Below are 14,191 nucleotides of genomic sequence, written 5' to 3'. Positions count from 1 at the left end.
TGGGCAGACAACAGGGCCTATACTAAATACTTTAACATACATACATTGTTTTCTGTTATATTTTCCCCCAGGCAAATAACAGACTGGCCTGCCACAGCCACCATAGCCCAAGAACAGACCGGCCTGCCACAGCCTACCTCTGGAAAAGAACAGACCGGCCTGCCACAGCCCACCCCAGACACAGAACAGACCGGCCTGCCACAGCCCACCTCTGGAAAAGAACAGATTGGCCTGCCACAGCCACCATAGCCCAATAACAGACTGGCCTGCCACAGCTCATGCCAGACCAAAAACAGATCGGACTGCCACAACCCACCCCAGGCCAAAAACAGACTGGCCTGCCACAGCCCACCCCAGGCACAGAACAGATCGGCCTGCCACAGCCACCATAGCCCAAGAACATACCGGCCTGCCACAGCCTACCTCTGGAAAAGAACAGACCGGCCTGCCACAGCCACCCCAGGCCAAAAACAGGACCGGCCTGCCACAGCCACCATAGCCCAAGAACAGACCGGCCTGCCACAGCCCACTCCAGGCAAAGAACAGACCGGGCTGCCACAGTCCACTCCAGGCAAAGAACAGACTGGGCTGCCAAAGCCCACTCCAGGCAAAGAACAGACTGTGCTGCCAAAGCCCACTCCAGGCAAAGAACAGACTGTGCTGCCACAGCCCACCCCAGGCACATAACAGACTGAACTAATGTTCTTGCAACAATGAAACGGTAACCACAGGAGACAGAGAATATTCAGTAAAATCTATCATTAAGAAATGGAAGGAATATGGCACGTGTAAATCTACTTAGAGCAGGCAATCCTCACAAACTGAGTGCCTGTGCAAGAAGGAGACTACTGAGGGAGACACCAACACCTATGACTCCTCTGAAGGAGTTAAAAGCTTCAGCAGCTAAAATGACAGAGGCGTTGCATACGTTGCCTAGGTTCTTCACCAGTATTAAAAAATAAATTACACTTCACAGTTATAGGCATATAGGAAACTCCAAGGTCAACTGGAAGGAGGTTCTGATGAGTCCAAAAAGCATGGCATATCACCACAAACACACCATCCCACTATGAAGCATGGTAGTGGCAGCATCATGTTGCGGTGATGTTTCTCAGCAGCATTCTCTGGAAAGCTTGAGAAGTTAGAGGGAAAGGTGAATGCTGAAGTTAGAGGGAAAGGTTAATGCTGAAGTTAGAGGGAAAGGTGAATGCTGAAGTTAGAGGGAAAGGTTAATGCTGAAGTTAGAGGGAAGGATGAATGCTGATTATTTATTTATTATTTATTTTTTGCACAATTCTGCAATTTACTAACCCTTGTTAGATACTAACTGTGTTTTGTAGCTGTAGCTGCACTATGACTAAGTGGTCACAGGTACTTACTGTTACCTGTCTGCTACTGTGCAAATAATTCGCCCTGCTTCTAAAGTGTCCATTAATGAAAAGAAACCGCTGTAGATGTTCCTTGAGTAGTCGGCCATTCAGCACAGCAGTGACACTGATATGGTAGTGTGTGTGTGGTGTGGGAGGGAGTGTAAAGGATACTAAAGTGTTCCTACAGTTTTAACACACTGCCAAACTGAGGGCAATTCACTACTGTGCCCCTGGTGCTCCCTTTCTACTGATCTGTTCTGCACTGATACATTGCGCAGTTACAGAAGAGCTACAGTCAGTAATTCTAAACCTGCACAGAGCACTTCTAGGATACCTGATAAAATAACTAATGAGTGTAGATCTGAGAGAAATCAGTAATGGTGTGCACTCATTTTCATTGAGCCTTGATATTAAGAACTACATAAGCAGTAGTAATAACCTGAAGCTGCTGAAGATGAAAAGCAAAAAGCGTTTTCTTAGCCTCACTTTCATTGGTGACGAATAGACCTCCCACTTGCTGGTGTCTGCCCACTTGCTTCGTACGTCCCACCCACTTGTTGGTCTCCGGTCTGGCGAGTTATGTAGTAGAAGGAGGGAGGGGGGTTGATAATGATGCGTCCACGTGCCTGGTCTCTGGAGGAAGTCACACTATTCCACTTTTCACAATCAATTGCTGATCTTAATGTGAGTTTACCTAGCAGCCAATCCCAGCCCGGAGGGCGGAGCCTGCCCGAAGACGGGTGGGAAGGAAAGGCGCGCTGTATAAGTACAGGTGTACGCACTGGAGAACTCACACCAGCGCCGAGCTGCAGCCGACAGGTGACCACTGACCTCCTGCGACGAACGCACGAAGACAGCTCCCGTCACACCTGAGCAGTGCACCTCCTCACACCCAATCCAACCCAATGGAGTACCAGAGCAGCGCAGACATGAACGGCATGTGCAACAGCAAGCTGGTCACAGAGTACCTGTGCCGGAACGGCTTCGGCGAGCTGACCATCGAGTCCAAGAAACTTCCCGTCCAGGACCAGAGCGAGACGTCCCGGAAGAAGGCAGAGGACGAGTCGCGGCTGCCGGCTCTGGAGGCTGCCTACACGACCATCCTGCGCGGCCTGGGCGAGAACACAGAGCGCCAGGGACTCCTGAAGACACCGCTGCGCGCAGCAAAGGCCATGCAGTTCCTCACCAAGGGCTACCACGAGACCATTTACGGTATGTACTGGAGGTTCTGGTTCAGTTCACCAACAATAAGCCTGGGTCATGATGTACATAAGAAGTCTGGGGCTACACATGTCGTAATTCGTCCAGTGGACGTGCGTCGTGACGCACTGGTGCGCGCTCTGCGCCAAGAGCGCGCTTTAGAGTCAGAACAGCATGGCACGGTTAAAGGGGCTTGTCATTTATGCCAGTTCTGGTGCTGTAGGTCACCTGTACTGCATACGCTGTACTAAATGTACATCTTTTCCTCATTCACACAGGAATGCTTACCTGTTCTTACTTTTGTCAGCACTTGATTAGCTGCACTTACCATTTAGCTACGATAGATTTAGTGTATAAAGTTTATTCATGTAGCTTAACAGTATCTTTAGTTGGCTAACTTAACATGTTAGGTATTTCAGCCTGAATTCAGTGTCAGAGCAATAAAAAGCATGGCCAGCTGTTTTTAACACACTGTACCAAGCTGAGTACATGCACTGTAAAATGTTTGAGTGGTTCCCAACATTTTATTAAACTCCAATAAATACTTTGAATGCACAAATTGTTCCTTCAAAGTGTTTTTAGCTGAATAAACCACATGAAGTCATCATTTTTAAGTCACCAATTGTTTTTAGAGTGTGTAGAACAGTGGTCTCCAACCCTGCTTCCGGAGAGCTACCTTCCTGCAGATTTTAGATCCAACCCTTATCGACCCAATCTACAGAACTAATTACTGCCTTCAGGAGTCCTTGATTGGCTGGTCAAGGATTATATAGTCTGTTAGATTTGAGTTGGAGTACAAACCTGCCGAAAGGTAGCTCTCCAGGAGGGTTTTCAGGTTCTCAGTTTTTTATGTTTTAAATGTAGTTTGTTTGTAAAAATTCTCCCACTATGTTCCATTTTTTCCCATTTTTTTCCATTTGATGCTCTGCCACCATTCTCACTCTGTAATCTGCACACACTGTGAAAAACCCATTAAAATGAATGTGGTAACAAGTAATTTAACTAGTTCAGTACTAATTAATCTGTTGAATTAAACAAGTATTTAGTTTTATATTAGAGTTGAATAAAACTTGTTAAATTGCTTGTTACCACACGACAGTTTTAAACAGACATTTTTTTTTCTTTACAGTAATATGCTTAGCAGCATGTCTGACTGCATTTTTATTTGTGGGGAAGTTTAATTTGTGGGGAAATCAACACAACTATAAAGCAATGCTTCATTTCTGCCCACAGACATCCTTAATGATGCCATCTTCGATGAAGACCACGATGAGATGGTTATAGTGAAAGACATTGATATGTTCTCTCTTTGTGAACATCACCTAGTTCCCTTCTTTGGCAAGGTAAGCTTAAAGACATGTGGCAAATAGATGTGATCAACCTAAATATGTAGGATTTCTTTAAAACATATAGACCGATTAAGAGCACTGTAGATAGAAAGAGAGAGGTGACCAGGTTCTTGCTAAGTAGGACAGAAGGGCAACCAAAAAAAACACACAGCTCAGATCTGATTAAACTACATACTCTCGTGTTCTCTGACCCTCAGGTTCACATAGGATATCTGCCAAGTAAAAAAGTGGTCGGCCTCAGTAAACTTGCCAGGTGAGTAAGCAGTGCGCACACACACACACACACACACACACACTATATGTCCAAATGTTTGTGAACAACCCTTCTAATGAATGCATTCAGCTGTCGTAGAGAAGTATTGCCAATAGAATAGGACTCTCTAGGACAGATAAACATGAACCTTTTGGCCCTATGGACTATGAGCCTAATGCCAGGCATAAGCTAGGGGGTACACCAAGCACCCCAGCATTGAGCTGAGGAACAGTGGGAGAACTGTGTTGGCTGGAATGATGGTGCTATATCCAATACTTTTGGGATGAGTTGGAGCGGTGATCATCCCACATCCTGACCTCACTAACACTCTCGTCACTAAGTGCAATCCGTCCATACTTTTGTCCATATACTGTATATACATAGCGTTTAGCATGCCAGCTCGTACTGGTGATAAAGGCCCATGCTATTACATCAGAGTGGGAGAGAATAAGGCGACGCATTAATCACGAGCCAATGAGTTCTTCTGTTATCATAGTCCATTGACTTGAGGCTTAGACTTAAAGCCTGGCACTGCATCCCGTTCCATCTGGAAACAGCCAGGCCAGCTCGCTTCTGGCGCTGAGGAAATCCCCCTCAGCCTCAACTCCCCCCTCTACCAAGCCGTGGGAAACCAACTGAGCCTATGCCACTCTCACTACATTTAGCAAGAAGCCCTTTGGTGCTGACTCTGCATTAGTGATGTACAACCAGTCTACATTAGTCTACGCTGCTTAGCTCCAGACTTGTCCATAAGCAGTCCATAAGCATAAGCAGTCCATAGTCCATAAATAAAGGGCCTAAACCAAAAAAGCTGTGGGTCAAATGCCCATTCACCCCATTTGCTCCTGTGGCTATGCAGTGATTTTTTAAACATTTGCATGTATACCTAGAAAAAGATGTAAATGATTGATGGCCCTCCTCCAAACCTATAGAAGGTCACTGTAGGACTTCTGTTCATGGGCTACATGCTGCCAGACACAGAAAAAACAGTACATCGATCATAGGATTAATGATTACTGCAGGGAAATTCAACGTACACTGTAGAAAAACGCCTGAAGCACAGTAAACAAGAAACTTCCCTGCTTAAAAAAACCCCAAAAACATTAAGCTGGTTAAACTGGATGGCCAGCTTAGTTTCTGACCATCAAGGAGTATGTTTTGGTGGGCTGATGGGCTAGTTAGTCTATTAGCATGACCATGCTGATTGAGGAGCTTTACCAAACTGGTAATCCAGTGTGACCAGCGTGAAGACATCTTGGTTAAGTTGGTCATGCTGGTAGACTACGCCTATCCTATGCCTGTCGAGAGCTGGCTTTCCAGCATAAGGCATATTTTCGCCTGAATTGCCAGCTTTTCAAACAACTTCCACATTAAAGACCAGCTTAGATCATCAGACAGATCTATATTTAAAGCAGTGTTTATTGCCCTCGTTTTGGAAAATGTGATGTATTTAACGCCGCACTTCCATAATGTCGCACTACAGGATTGTGGAAATCTACAGCCGCAGGCTTCAAGGTAATTATCGCCGCTGTCAACGAAGTGAATGCTTCCGCATGTTTAGTCAATATATCTCATAGATAGATGGCTAGACAGAGAATATACACTCTGCTGTGTTGTGTTACTTTTACCATCCCGTTGCTTTAATATTACAATCTTTTTTAGTACAAGAGCGCCTGACAAAGCAAATCGCCATGGCCATTTCTGAGGCCTTGCAGCCAGCAGGAGTAGCAGTAGTCATTGAGGCAGCGTGAGTATCTGTTAAATAAGCCTTCAGTCAAACCATAAATGAGTACAAACACACACAAAGAATATAGCTTCAAACCCATTGCTTAGTTTCTTCACAATGCCCCTCTTCAGATCTCAACTTAATTTTTGATTTGCTAAAGAACCTTCAAGAACCTTCTTGAGAATGCCCATCTTTAAATATTCAATTAATGTCACTAAAAAAATACATTTTAGACTTACTAAAGAACTTTCTGATTTACATTTTGGAGAAACCATTTGTTTTCTAATTTACATTTTGCAAAAGTGATAGAAGAACCACTTTGTTTGACATGTTCTTCAGACTTACACACACCTGTAGGCCATACACCTAATACATCCAGCAACCCATAAACTGAAAGCATTTTGTATTTTGCTGCAGTCACATGTGCATGGTCATGCGTGGAGTCCAAAAGATGAACAGCCGCACGGTGACCAGTGCCATGCTGGGAGTGTTCAGGGAGGATCCCAAAACCCGGGAGGAGTTCCTGGCCCTGACCAAGACCTCATAGTACAGTCTCAGGAGCTTCCACTCCTAATCCCCTCCAACTTGAGCAGCACTTCTACAGAGCAACACTGGCAATGCAAACTGAGCCATGCCACACACCCCTTATCTCCTTTAGGGACCCCCCAGAGCCTTGCTTTTAGGGCAAGGATTGGCAGGTTCCTCAATAATCAAACTTGCTATGGTGCTATTAGATGAGGCAGAGCTTTAGAGCTGGTTACCAGCCACCTAGTTACATTTTCAGTGTACTGTATCGCCTACAGCTGAACCTCAGGGGTCTTCACTGATTGTTATGGATACCAATACTACTCTAGCCAATCTGAGAGGTGAAAAGCTGAATAGCACAGGCCATGCATCACCTCAATCATAAGTTCTGCACTGCAGAATGAGTAGGAACCAACCTAGGAAATGATTTTGGGTTGACTATAATTTACATTTATTATTTACATAGCTTACATATGTATTTTATAATGTTATCTAATACAACTGTTGCAATTTACACAATTATTTGAATTATAGCTGCCTTAAAAACTGACAAATTAACTGCTTTAATTTTTGCCTATATATATATATATATATATATATATATATATATATATATATATATATATATATATATATATATATTAACTGATCATGCTTTTTAATCGCCTACCTGCCTGGTTCATTGAGTGATTGTGTTCTTGCCTCCAGTGTCTGCCACTGTCATTACAAACGCAGCCTAATTTTTTGAAGGCAGATGTTCAAGTGCACGTGATTACTGTTTCTTGTCTGATCGATGCATTTGTGGCATCTGTAAATGTAAGCAGAACATATGACATAGTCCATTCTATCCAGGTCACACAATCTTGAAGATGAAGCAGTATAGAAGTCTACATGTACACTATTTTACAGTATTTTACTGAACCCCAGGACCTTTAAAACCAGCTTCTGAATGAAAAGCTTTGTGCCTTTACACGCATGCAAGGAGTCCGTCTTTAACTAAAGACTTTTCATAGCATACGAACGGGACCGAATGAACCGGTCCATATTTTGTAGTGGATACAAACAACACTGTCGCAGTTTCTGTCCGCACAATTTTTGTTATTAGAAGAAATTGATGCACAAATGGATGGTTAGTTTAAATCTGAGCCATGTTTTCCTGTGAAATGTCATTGTATGGAGTATTATTTACATATGCTGTGATTTGTGCAGAGTATGTAAACATAGCATTTTGCCCTGTATTGTTGTACTGACATTTATATTGTGTACTATTAAATTACAGTTTAGCTAGGTTACATTGTTAAATAAAACCCTGTACTATATTCAAAATAAATATAAAGCTCTTCTAAAATGTCATATTCCATCCTCTCTCGTGTAAAAAAAATATTTCAGCTTGGATTCCTCTACCATTTTATTTTGTCTAAACAGCAAAAAAAAAATGTACAAGCATAAAATGATGAGAGGCACAGAAGCATACAGATTTACAGAAGTGAATAAGAATAATAATAAAAAAAGAATAAAACAGCTGTTGTGAATATGATAACTGACAATACACAATAAACAGTACATAAAGCATTATGCTCACATTACTTAAATAACTGTCTATTAAATTGACTTATTACGTAAATGTTGCTTAGACCGGAAAACAGAGAGTCATAAATGAAGAACTGCCTCAGGGAATAGATGATATTTAAATGTCAAATTTTGGACCTCAGATTGGACTTGGCATTGTCAGCAAAAATCAAGATATTAGCAATGAACAACCACTATTAAACAGTCTAGTAGGTCCTGCATAACAACATGGTCCTTTCAGAGAAAGCGTGAGTTTGAATTTAACAGTAGATGTTTTACTTGAAAATATTCATTAAGTGGTACACAAAACAAACACCCCCCTACACTTCACTTGTGGAAGGCATCTAATTTAATTCAAACAGTGCAAGCCCATATATTGCTTTAAAGTGTTCTACAGAGGGAGGAATATCAGCTCTGATACAGCTATTAACTACTGCACCATTATGCTGGACTATCACACATATAACACCACAAACTGGTGAACACTCCTAACTCCACTAAGTTAACAAACTGAATGCAAATAGGAGTTCTGAGTAAAGTCATTATCACCTCCAAGATTCCCTCCCTCACCTCTCCACGATCACAGCCTGTCTGTCAATGAAATGGCAATCACACCGAGGTCTGTTTGTAGTTCTTGGTGTCAAGAACCTTCTTCCCGCACATGGCACAGATACCTGTCAAAATGAAAACCACCATTTAGTGCACAAATAATTACACGAGAATACTATCAACACTGCTAGGGGTTAATCTATTGTAGTAGCGGTTCACAAGCCTGGTCCTGAAGGAACCCCCGTGCCCCGTGCCTTCTCTGTGAAAATTATAGATAGAATAGTTTGCTGTTTTGCCACTGAACACAGCGCTGGTCTAATAATTAATCCAGATTCACATCTCTGAGCCTGTTTACCCTGGGCATTAGCATGCATTTTTGGTGATCGGATCACATTCAGATTTCACTTGTAGACACCTCTAGGACATCAGATCACTCAAACCACATTCGAAGGTCGTCAAAGATGGATCTCGTCCACATTTAATAAAGGTGTAAACAAAATGTGCTTCCTGTGATTGAATTCTGTCAGGCAAGCTGCAAAACATCTGTCAAAAAATGTTGATCTGAGTGATAATTACTGTGGCTTCTCTCTCACTCTTGCTCTCTGTATCTCCCTCATGCTCTCTGTGTGTAATCCTGTGCTTATTTACTGGTATATGCTTACAGTGTTACAGAGTTCCCTCACAGTTTAAACAGTCGTTCACATTTTTTGCTAGAGCTGTTTCGGGAACAAGAGAACCATTTTTTACTATGCCACGTTGAAGAACCACCATCGTTCCTCGAAACTGTTCACGGCTCCCGCAGCAGGACAGTTTTACTAAGTATACAATGGTTACAGGAAGTAATCTGGAAATTAATTAATGTTTTCTTTTCTTTATTATTATTATTTTTTTTACACATGAAAGTAAAATCGGATCTCATCTGGTCACACTAGACCATATGAATGTATGAGGCAACAATCCACTGAGTATTGAATATTGCAACTGTAATATGATATATCACAACCCCCCCGCCCTCCAAAAACAGCTGCCCAATATTACTTATTAAGTATGAAAGATGGATGGACATTTTGCTCTTCAGCTTACCTTTCTTATAAGCACATCCCTGGCAGTAATGTGACCCAGCCTGGTGAACAGAACTTTTACATATCCTGCATGTGGCGAAACCAGACTTTCCATAGGGATCAAACCTAACACAGACAAAAGACAGAAGAATGATTACTGCAGTGCAGTCAATGGAAAAGCAAACAAAAACAAAGCAGAAACAAAAATGTTATATATGTGTATATAAAATAACCATACCTCGCCTTTTTTGACGTCAGCATTTTATTTTCATTGAGTTTCCGTCCGCCACTCTCTGTTAAAAGCACATCAGTTAGAGTGTGATTGTTGCAATATTCTTTACTTCTCCATAAGTAAAAACATAATATCCCTTCTTAACTGATTTAGACAGAATTTTGAACAATGTATTACTGAACTTCTATTACCTGTTGTATTTCTTGCACCATCTTTCCAGGTATCTGGAGTGATAACCCGGCCGAGTTTCTTCTCACCTGGGGAGACAGACAGATAGACAGATACATAAATACTTTATTGATCCAGACGGAAATTTAGCAGCCAGTAGCAGTTACACAATACAGCACAGCGATACAATACACTAATAAGGGTGGAACAGTATAAAAAAAGAAGTAATCCAGGCAAAGCAAAACAATATTAACTATAGAGGATACCATTATTACAATGAGACATAAAGTAACTAGTTAAAATGACGACAATATTTTATTGTATCGTAATAAATTCTTTAATGTAATAACAATATGCTTTTCTAAGCGTATGGAGGATACTGTTAGTGCTTAATAAACACTGTTTAGCTGCAGGTTTCATTACTAACAGTGTAATTAGCCTGGTTTAATTAGATGAAGTGAAGCACTAACCACTCACTATTCAATATGGGAGAGAATCTGAATTGTAGTATATAAGAATATGTTGCTACGGGTGTTTTTAGTCTGTGATTACATGTATTGTGATGAATATCGTGAATCGTTAAAAAGCTTTAAAATATCATGATATAGTATTTTTACCATATCGTCCAGCCCTACCGTAACCTACAGATACTACAATCAGTCATAGAAAATATATACAAAAAAAAAAATCTATCTACAACTATACAAATTATCACTGTAGTGGTGGCTCAGTGGTTAGAGCGCCGGGATATCGATAACAGGGATAACAGGGTTGTGGGTTCGATTCCCGGGCTCGGCAAAGCTGCCACTGTTGGGCCCTTGAGCAAGGCCCTTTACCCTCTCTGCTCCCCGGGCGCTGGAGGTGGCTGCCCACCGCTCTGGGTGTGTGTGTGTACTCACTGCCCCTAACACATGTGTGTGTGTGTGTGAGTGTGTGTTCACTACCAGATGGGTTAAATGCGGAGGACACATTTCGCTGTACAGTGACAAATACATGCACCTGCACCTTTTTTCAAAGCTTTGCATTTGAGCCTAACCGGAGATAAAAGGCAGTGCAGTGGTAAAGAAGAAAGAATGAATGATGTGCAAGAGGAGCAGATATCAGCAGATAAATGACAAAACTGAATAAATATTTAAGTAAAGTGTCAAAAGAGTCCAGGAGAACAAGTGTGTTACAATCAGGGAATAAGAAAAGCACATAAACCAATAACAGTATGAACAAAGTAAAGCTTTAAGGCTAAAAATATTTCCTGTAAGAACACCTCTACCCTGAGCAGGGGTAATCGCAAAAGGTTTGGCTTAAGAAATGTAGGTTTGCTGGGACCAATACCACAAACACATACAGGTGAGGCAAAGGCTTGGGCAGTCTGTTGACTTGCTGGACTCCCAGGGGCACCCAAACAGCACTAGCGCTAATGGTGTTGGCTAATCTAAGCTAGCCTAAACAGCTATGCTAGTCATTTCATGAAGCCATATTTAGCTCGTAAGTTCGCCAAAGAGCTGGAAAGTTTACTGAACTAGAAAATCTGCCATTAAACCAGTAAGCGTGTTAAAGCCTCTCATTTTCTGGGCGAGAAGGCCGACGCTAGTCTTCACAGCTGGCTAACATCCAGACACGGAAACCGGGACTCTGCGTATCTACTGAACTAAAAGAACTGAATGACATTAGATATATGATCTTACTGTTAAAATTAAACTACTCACATTTGTCACAGACCATTTTGTGAACGTTATAACACAACCCCGAGGCCTGAAATCGACAAAAACAACAGCAGGCGACCTGTTAAAGACGTGAAGCTCGAAACTACACCAAGCGTTTACTTTACGATAAAAGCCCCCCTGAAATAAGAAGAAAAACACGTAGCTTTACGGAAGTTTTTTTTTTATTATTTTATATATATATAATACCACAGCAAGTCTGTTTACACTATCAATTAAAATATACAGTATTTAAAAGGTAATATTACTTTTATATATTTTATTATTTGTTTAGCAGCTGCTAAATTTAGTTACGGTTTTCTTCGTATTATTATAAAATGCAAAACACCAAGAAAGAAACGTACATGTTTCTTAACTATTTCACAATAACTATCATCATTATAATGTTACAAATATGAATTGCATTCCTGTGTGTTTATATTAGCAAACTGTTACAGAACGGGACGACGATGCAGGAGGCTTTTATTTTGATACAGAAGAGCTTTAACCTTTAAGCGTCGCCAAGGTAGATCGTTCAGCTCGCCTCATGTTGCCGGATGTACAGCTAGCTACATGAAGTCAGTCGTGTCGTCTGTTGTACAGCGATGTCCTGAAGAAACCAAATAGTTAGATAGCTCGTTGTTTTGTGTTGATTTCGACTCCATTAGCTGCATCAGATGCAGCAATAAAAGCACAGCCAAGACAAGCTGAACAGAGCAGAAGCTAGATCTCTTCTCCAGCACTAAGTAAGTACTGACTGCTAGGAACTAGCACTAGCTACGTCTTTCTGAATGTATAATAATAATAATAATAATAATAATAATAAGCTATTTATGTATTTGTTGGCTGCAGATTATTCGAGAATGATTGATTGTTTTTATTCATATTATTCATATTCATTTACGTAGGTAGTTAATATAATATTATCTAACCCATGACTTACAGATGGCTAATGTTCAAAGCAGCATTTATTATATTATATTATAAAGTAGCTGTTATGGTTGTAACCATAGACATGAGCGTTGTTGGTGTCGATATTAAAAAAAATAAAAAAATATTTGATGTGTTGAGTCACGTATTGAATCTGCAGAGCTGCTACTACACACATCCAGCCCGTTTTAACTCAGAAAACATAGCTAGCTATTCATTTTGTTTTAAAACCAAAGATCCCAGGTAGAAACTCCTTTGTACAAAATGGTGATTAGCTATATAGCTAAAACAGTTAAACTGTGCTAAAAGTATATGTACATACTTGAGTATATTCAATGTTTTTAATGTTAATGTTTTTGTTGTTGTTGTTGTTGTTGTTGTTTTTGTTTACATGGTCTAATAAGAAGAACCTTAATCATGTGGGACGTCGAGATCAGAGGCATGGCTTCGGCCCATGCCATTATTGCTGCCTCTATCTTCATGGCCACAGTCATGCCAGCTGTTCTAGTGGAGAAGTTTTCTGTGTACGGGACACACTTGGTTTGGCTATATTCTGTCGCGGCCTCTGTCGCTGTGGTCAACATAGCTGTGTTTTGGCTTCTCGGCATCAGTCCACCAACAAAGAAGAACACGCTGAGTTACAAGGTACAGATGTTAATGTTTAAGGACATAAACAAAACTTATCAGACGCTGTATTGATCTGATCCTCCACTTATAACGTTTCTTCTCTTCTCGGTTTTGTTTCAGTTGTCTAAGCTGATCAGATCCTGTGTGTATTTCCTGCTATCATGCCTCTTCTTCCACACGGTGGTTGTACTGTATGGAGCGCCGCTGCTGGAGTGAGTGTTGTGTGTAAATAAGGCTCTGTTTGGATCTCATTATGTAAATTGTACTGCCACTATGTGATCGTTTACTGAAGCGGTGTTTGTGTAAATGTGGCTGGTATTGGAGATGGAAAAAGTTTGAATGACTTTGTACCAATTTCTTTATTTGTGAACTGAAACATGGAAAGCAGAATCATGTAGGCTACGATTTAAAACACTGTTAACTACAAGTACAGGTAAGTACAGGGCAGTGGTGGCTCAGCGGTTAGAGCACAGAGCTACTGATGACAGGGATGTGGGTTCAATACTCGGGCTCGGCAAGCTTAATCAAGGCCCTTCACCCTTTCTGCTCCTCTGGCGTCTGTAGCAACACCGCTCTAGGCAGGCATGTGTGCCCACTGTCACTGTGTGTGTTTGATCACTAGTGTGTATGTGTGTGTTCACTGCACGGATGGGTTAAAGGCGGAGGCCATATTCCATCTATGTCCAACACAAATGGTCACTGTGCTTGTCTTGTGTAAGGTCTTTATTACCCATTTTGTGAAAATGTTTTTTTATGTTGTCAAAACACAACAGTGACTTTAGGCCACTTAAAAAGCTCGGATCACTTTTTTTTTTTTTGGGTGTGGGGGGTGGTGTTATTGTTTTCCTTGAGGACGACTAATGACATTTGTGTGACCTAATGTCCTAAAAACAGCTGTACTTCCTTTTACATGATTATTTCTTACCCCTCTTTAC

The 14,191-nt window shown here is 41.3% G+C and overlaps 3 protein-coding genes across 4 annotated transcripts in view; 2 read left to right on the top strand and 1 right to left on the bottom strand.

The window, feature by feature from the left end:
* The first annotated feature begins 2,183 nt into the window (after nt 1-2,183).
* On the top strand, nt 2,184-6,891 carry gch2 (GTP cyclohydrolase 2). The gene is made up of 6 exons (XM_072667513.1): nt 2,184-2,582; nt 3,804-3,913; nt 4,117-4,172; nt 5,656-5,687; nt 5,835-5,919; nt 6,316-6,891. The coding sequence occupies exons 1-6, from the start codon at nt 2,276-2,278 to the stop codon at nt 6,443-6,445; spliced, it is 720 nt and encodes a 239-aa protein (XP_072523614.1). The 5' UTR covers nt 2,184-2,275; the 3' UTR covers nt 6,446-6,891.
* Nucleotides 6,892-7,813: 922 nt separating this feature from the next.
* cript (cysteine-rich PDZ-binding protein) lies at nt 7,814-11,805 on the bottom strand. The gene is made up of 5 exons (XM_072667373.1): nt 11,706-11,805; nt 10,026-10,091; nt 9,841-9,895; nt 9,625-9,728; nt 7,814-8,666 (listed from the first exon to the last, which is right to left on the bottom strand). Exons 1-5 carry the CDS (start codon nt 11,719-11,721, stop codon nt 8,602-8,604), a joined length of 306 nt encoding a protein of 101 aa, XP_072523474.1. The 5' UTR covers nt 11,722-11,805; the 3' UTR covers nt 7,814-8,601.
* A 429-nt stretch (nt 11,806-12,234) lies between these two features.
* The window catches only part of pigf (phosphatidylinositol glycan anchor biosynthesis, class F), an 8,154-nt gene continuing 6,197 nt past the window's right edge, over nt 12,235-14,191 (top strand). The window contains exons 1-3 of one of the 2 annotated variants that reach the window (XM_072667877.1): nt 12,235-12,445; nt 13,037-13,274; nt 13,377-13,468. In XM_072667877.1, the coding sequence (XP_072523978.1) occupies nt 13,047-13,274; nt 13,377-13,468 (320 nt within the window). In that variant the 5' untranslated portion in view covers nt 12,235-12,445; nt 13,037-13,046. Of the gene's footprint in view, nt 12,446-13,033; nt 13,275-13,376; nt 13,469-14,191 lie in introns of both variants that reach the window. The other variant, XM_072667876.1, reaches the window with a different exon arrangement.

Source organism: Salminus brasiliensis, chromosome 22 (assembly GCF_030463535.1).
Source record: "Salminus brasiliensis chromosome 22, fSalBra1.hap2, whole genome shotgun sequence".
Lineage (NCBI taxonomy): Eukaryota > Metazoa > Chordata > Actinopteri > Characiformes > Bryconidae > Salminus > Salminus brasiliensis.
Note: the sequence above shows the minus strand (reverse complement) of the source record. Positions and strands in the feature narration are given on the sequence as shown.

What these genes read in the sequence shown, in the direction of transcription:
- gch2 (XM_072667513.1), top strand. Translation starts at nt 2,276, where the DNA reads ATGGAGTACCAGAGCAGCGCAGACATGAACGGCATGTGCAACAGCAAG. An exon ending in GGCCTCAGTAAACTTGCCAG is followed by an intron (nt 4,173 to 5,655) that starts GTGAGTAAGCAG and finishes GTCGCACTACAG; the next exon opens with GATTGTGGAAATCTACAGCC. An exon ending in CTACAGCCGCAGGCTTCAAG is followed by an intron (nt 5,688 to 5,834) that starts GTAATTATCGCC and finishes AATCTTTTTTAG; the next exon opens with TACAAGAGCGCCTGACAAAG.
- cript (XM_072667373.1), bottom strand. An exon ending in CTGACGTCAAAAAAGGCGAG is followed by an intron (nt 9,729 to 9,840) that starts GTATGGTTATTT and finishes TGTCTGTGTTAG; the next exon opens with GTTTGATCCCTATGGAAAGT. An exon ending in GGGATGTGCTTATAAGAAAG is followed by an intron (nt 8,667 to 9,624) that starts GTAAGCTGAAGA and finishes TCATTTTGACAG; the next exon opens with GTATCTGTGCCATGTGCGGG.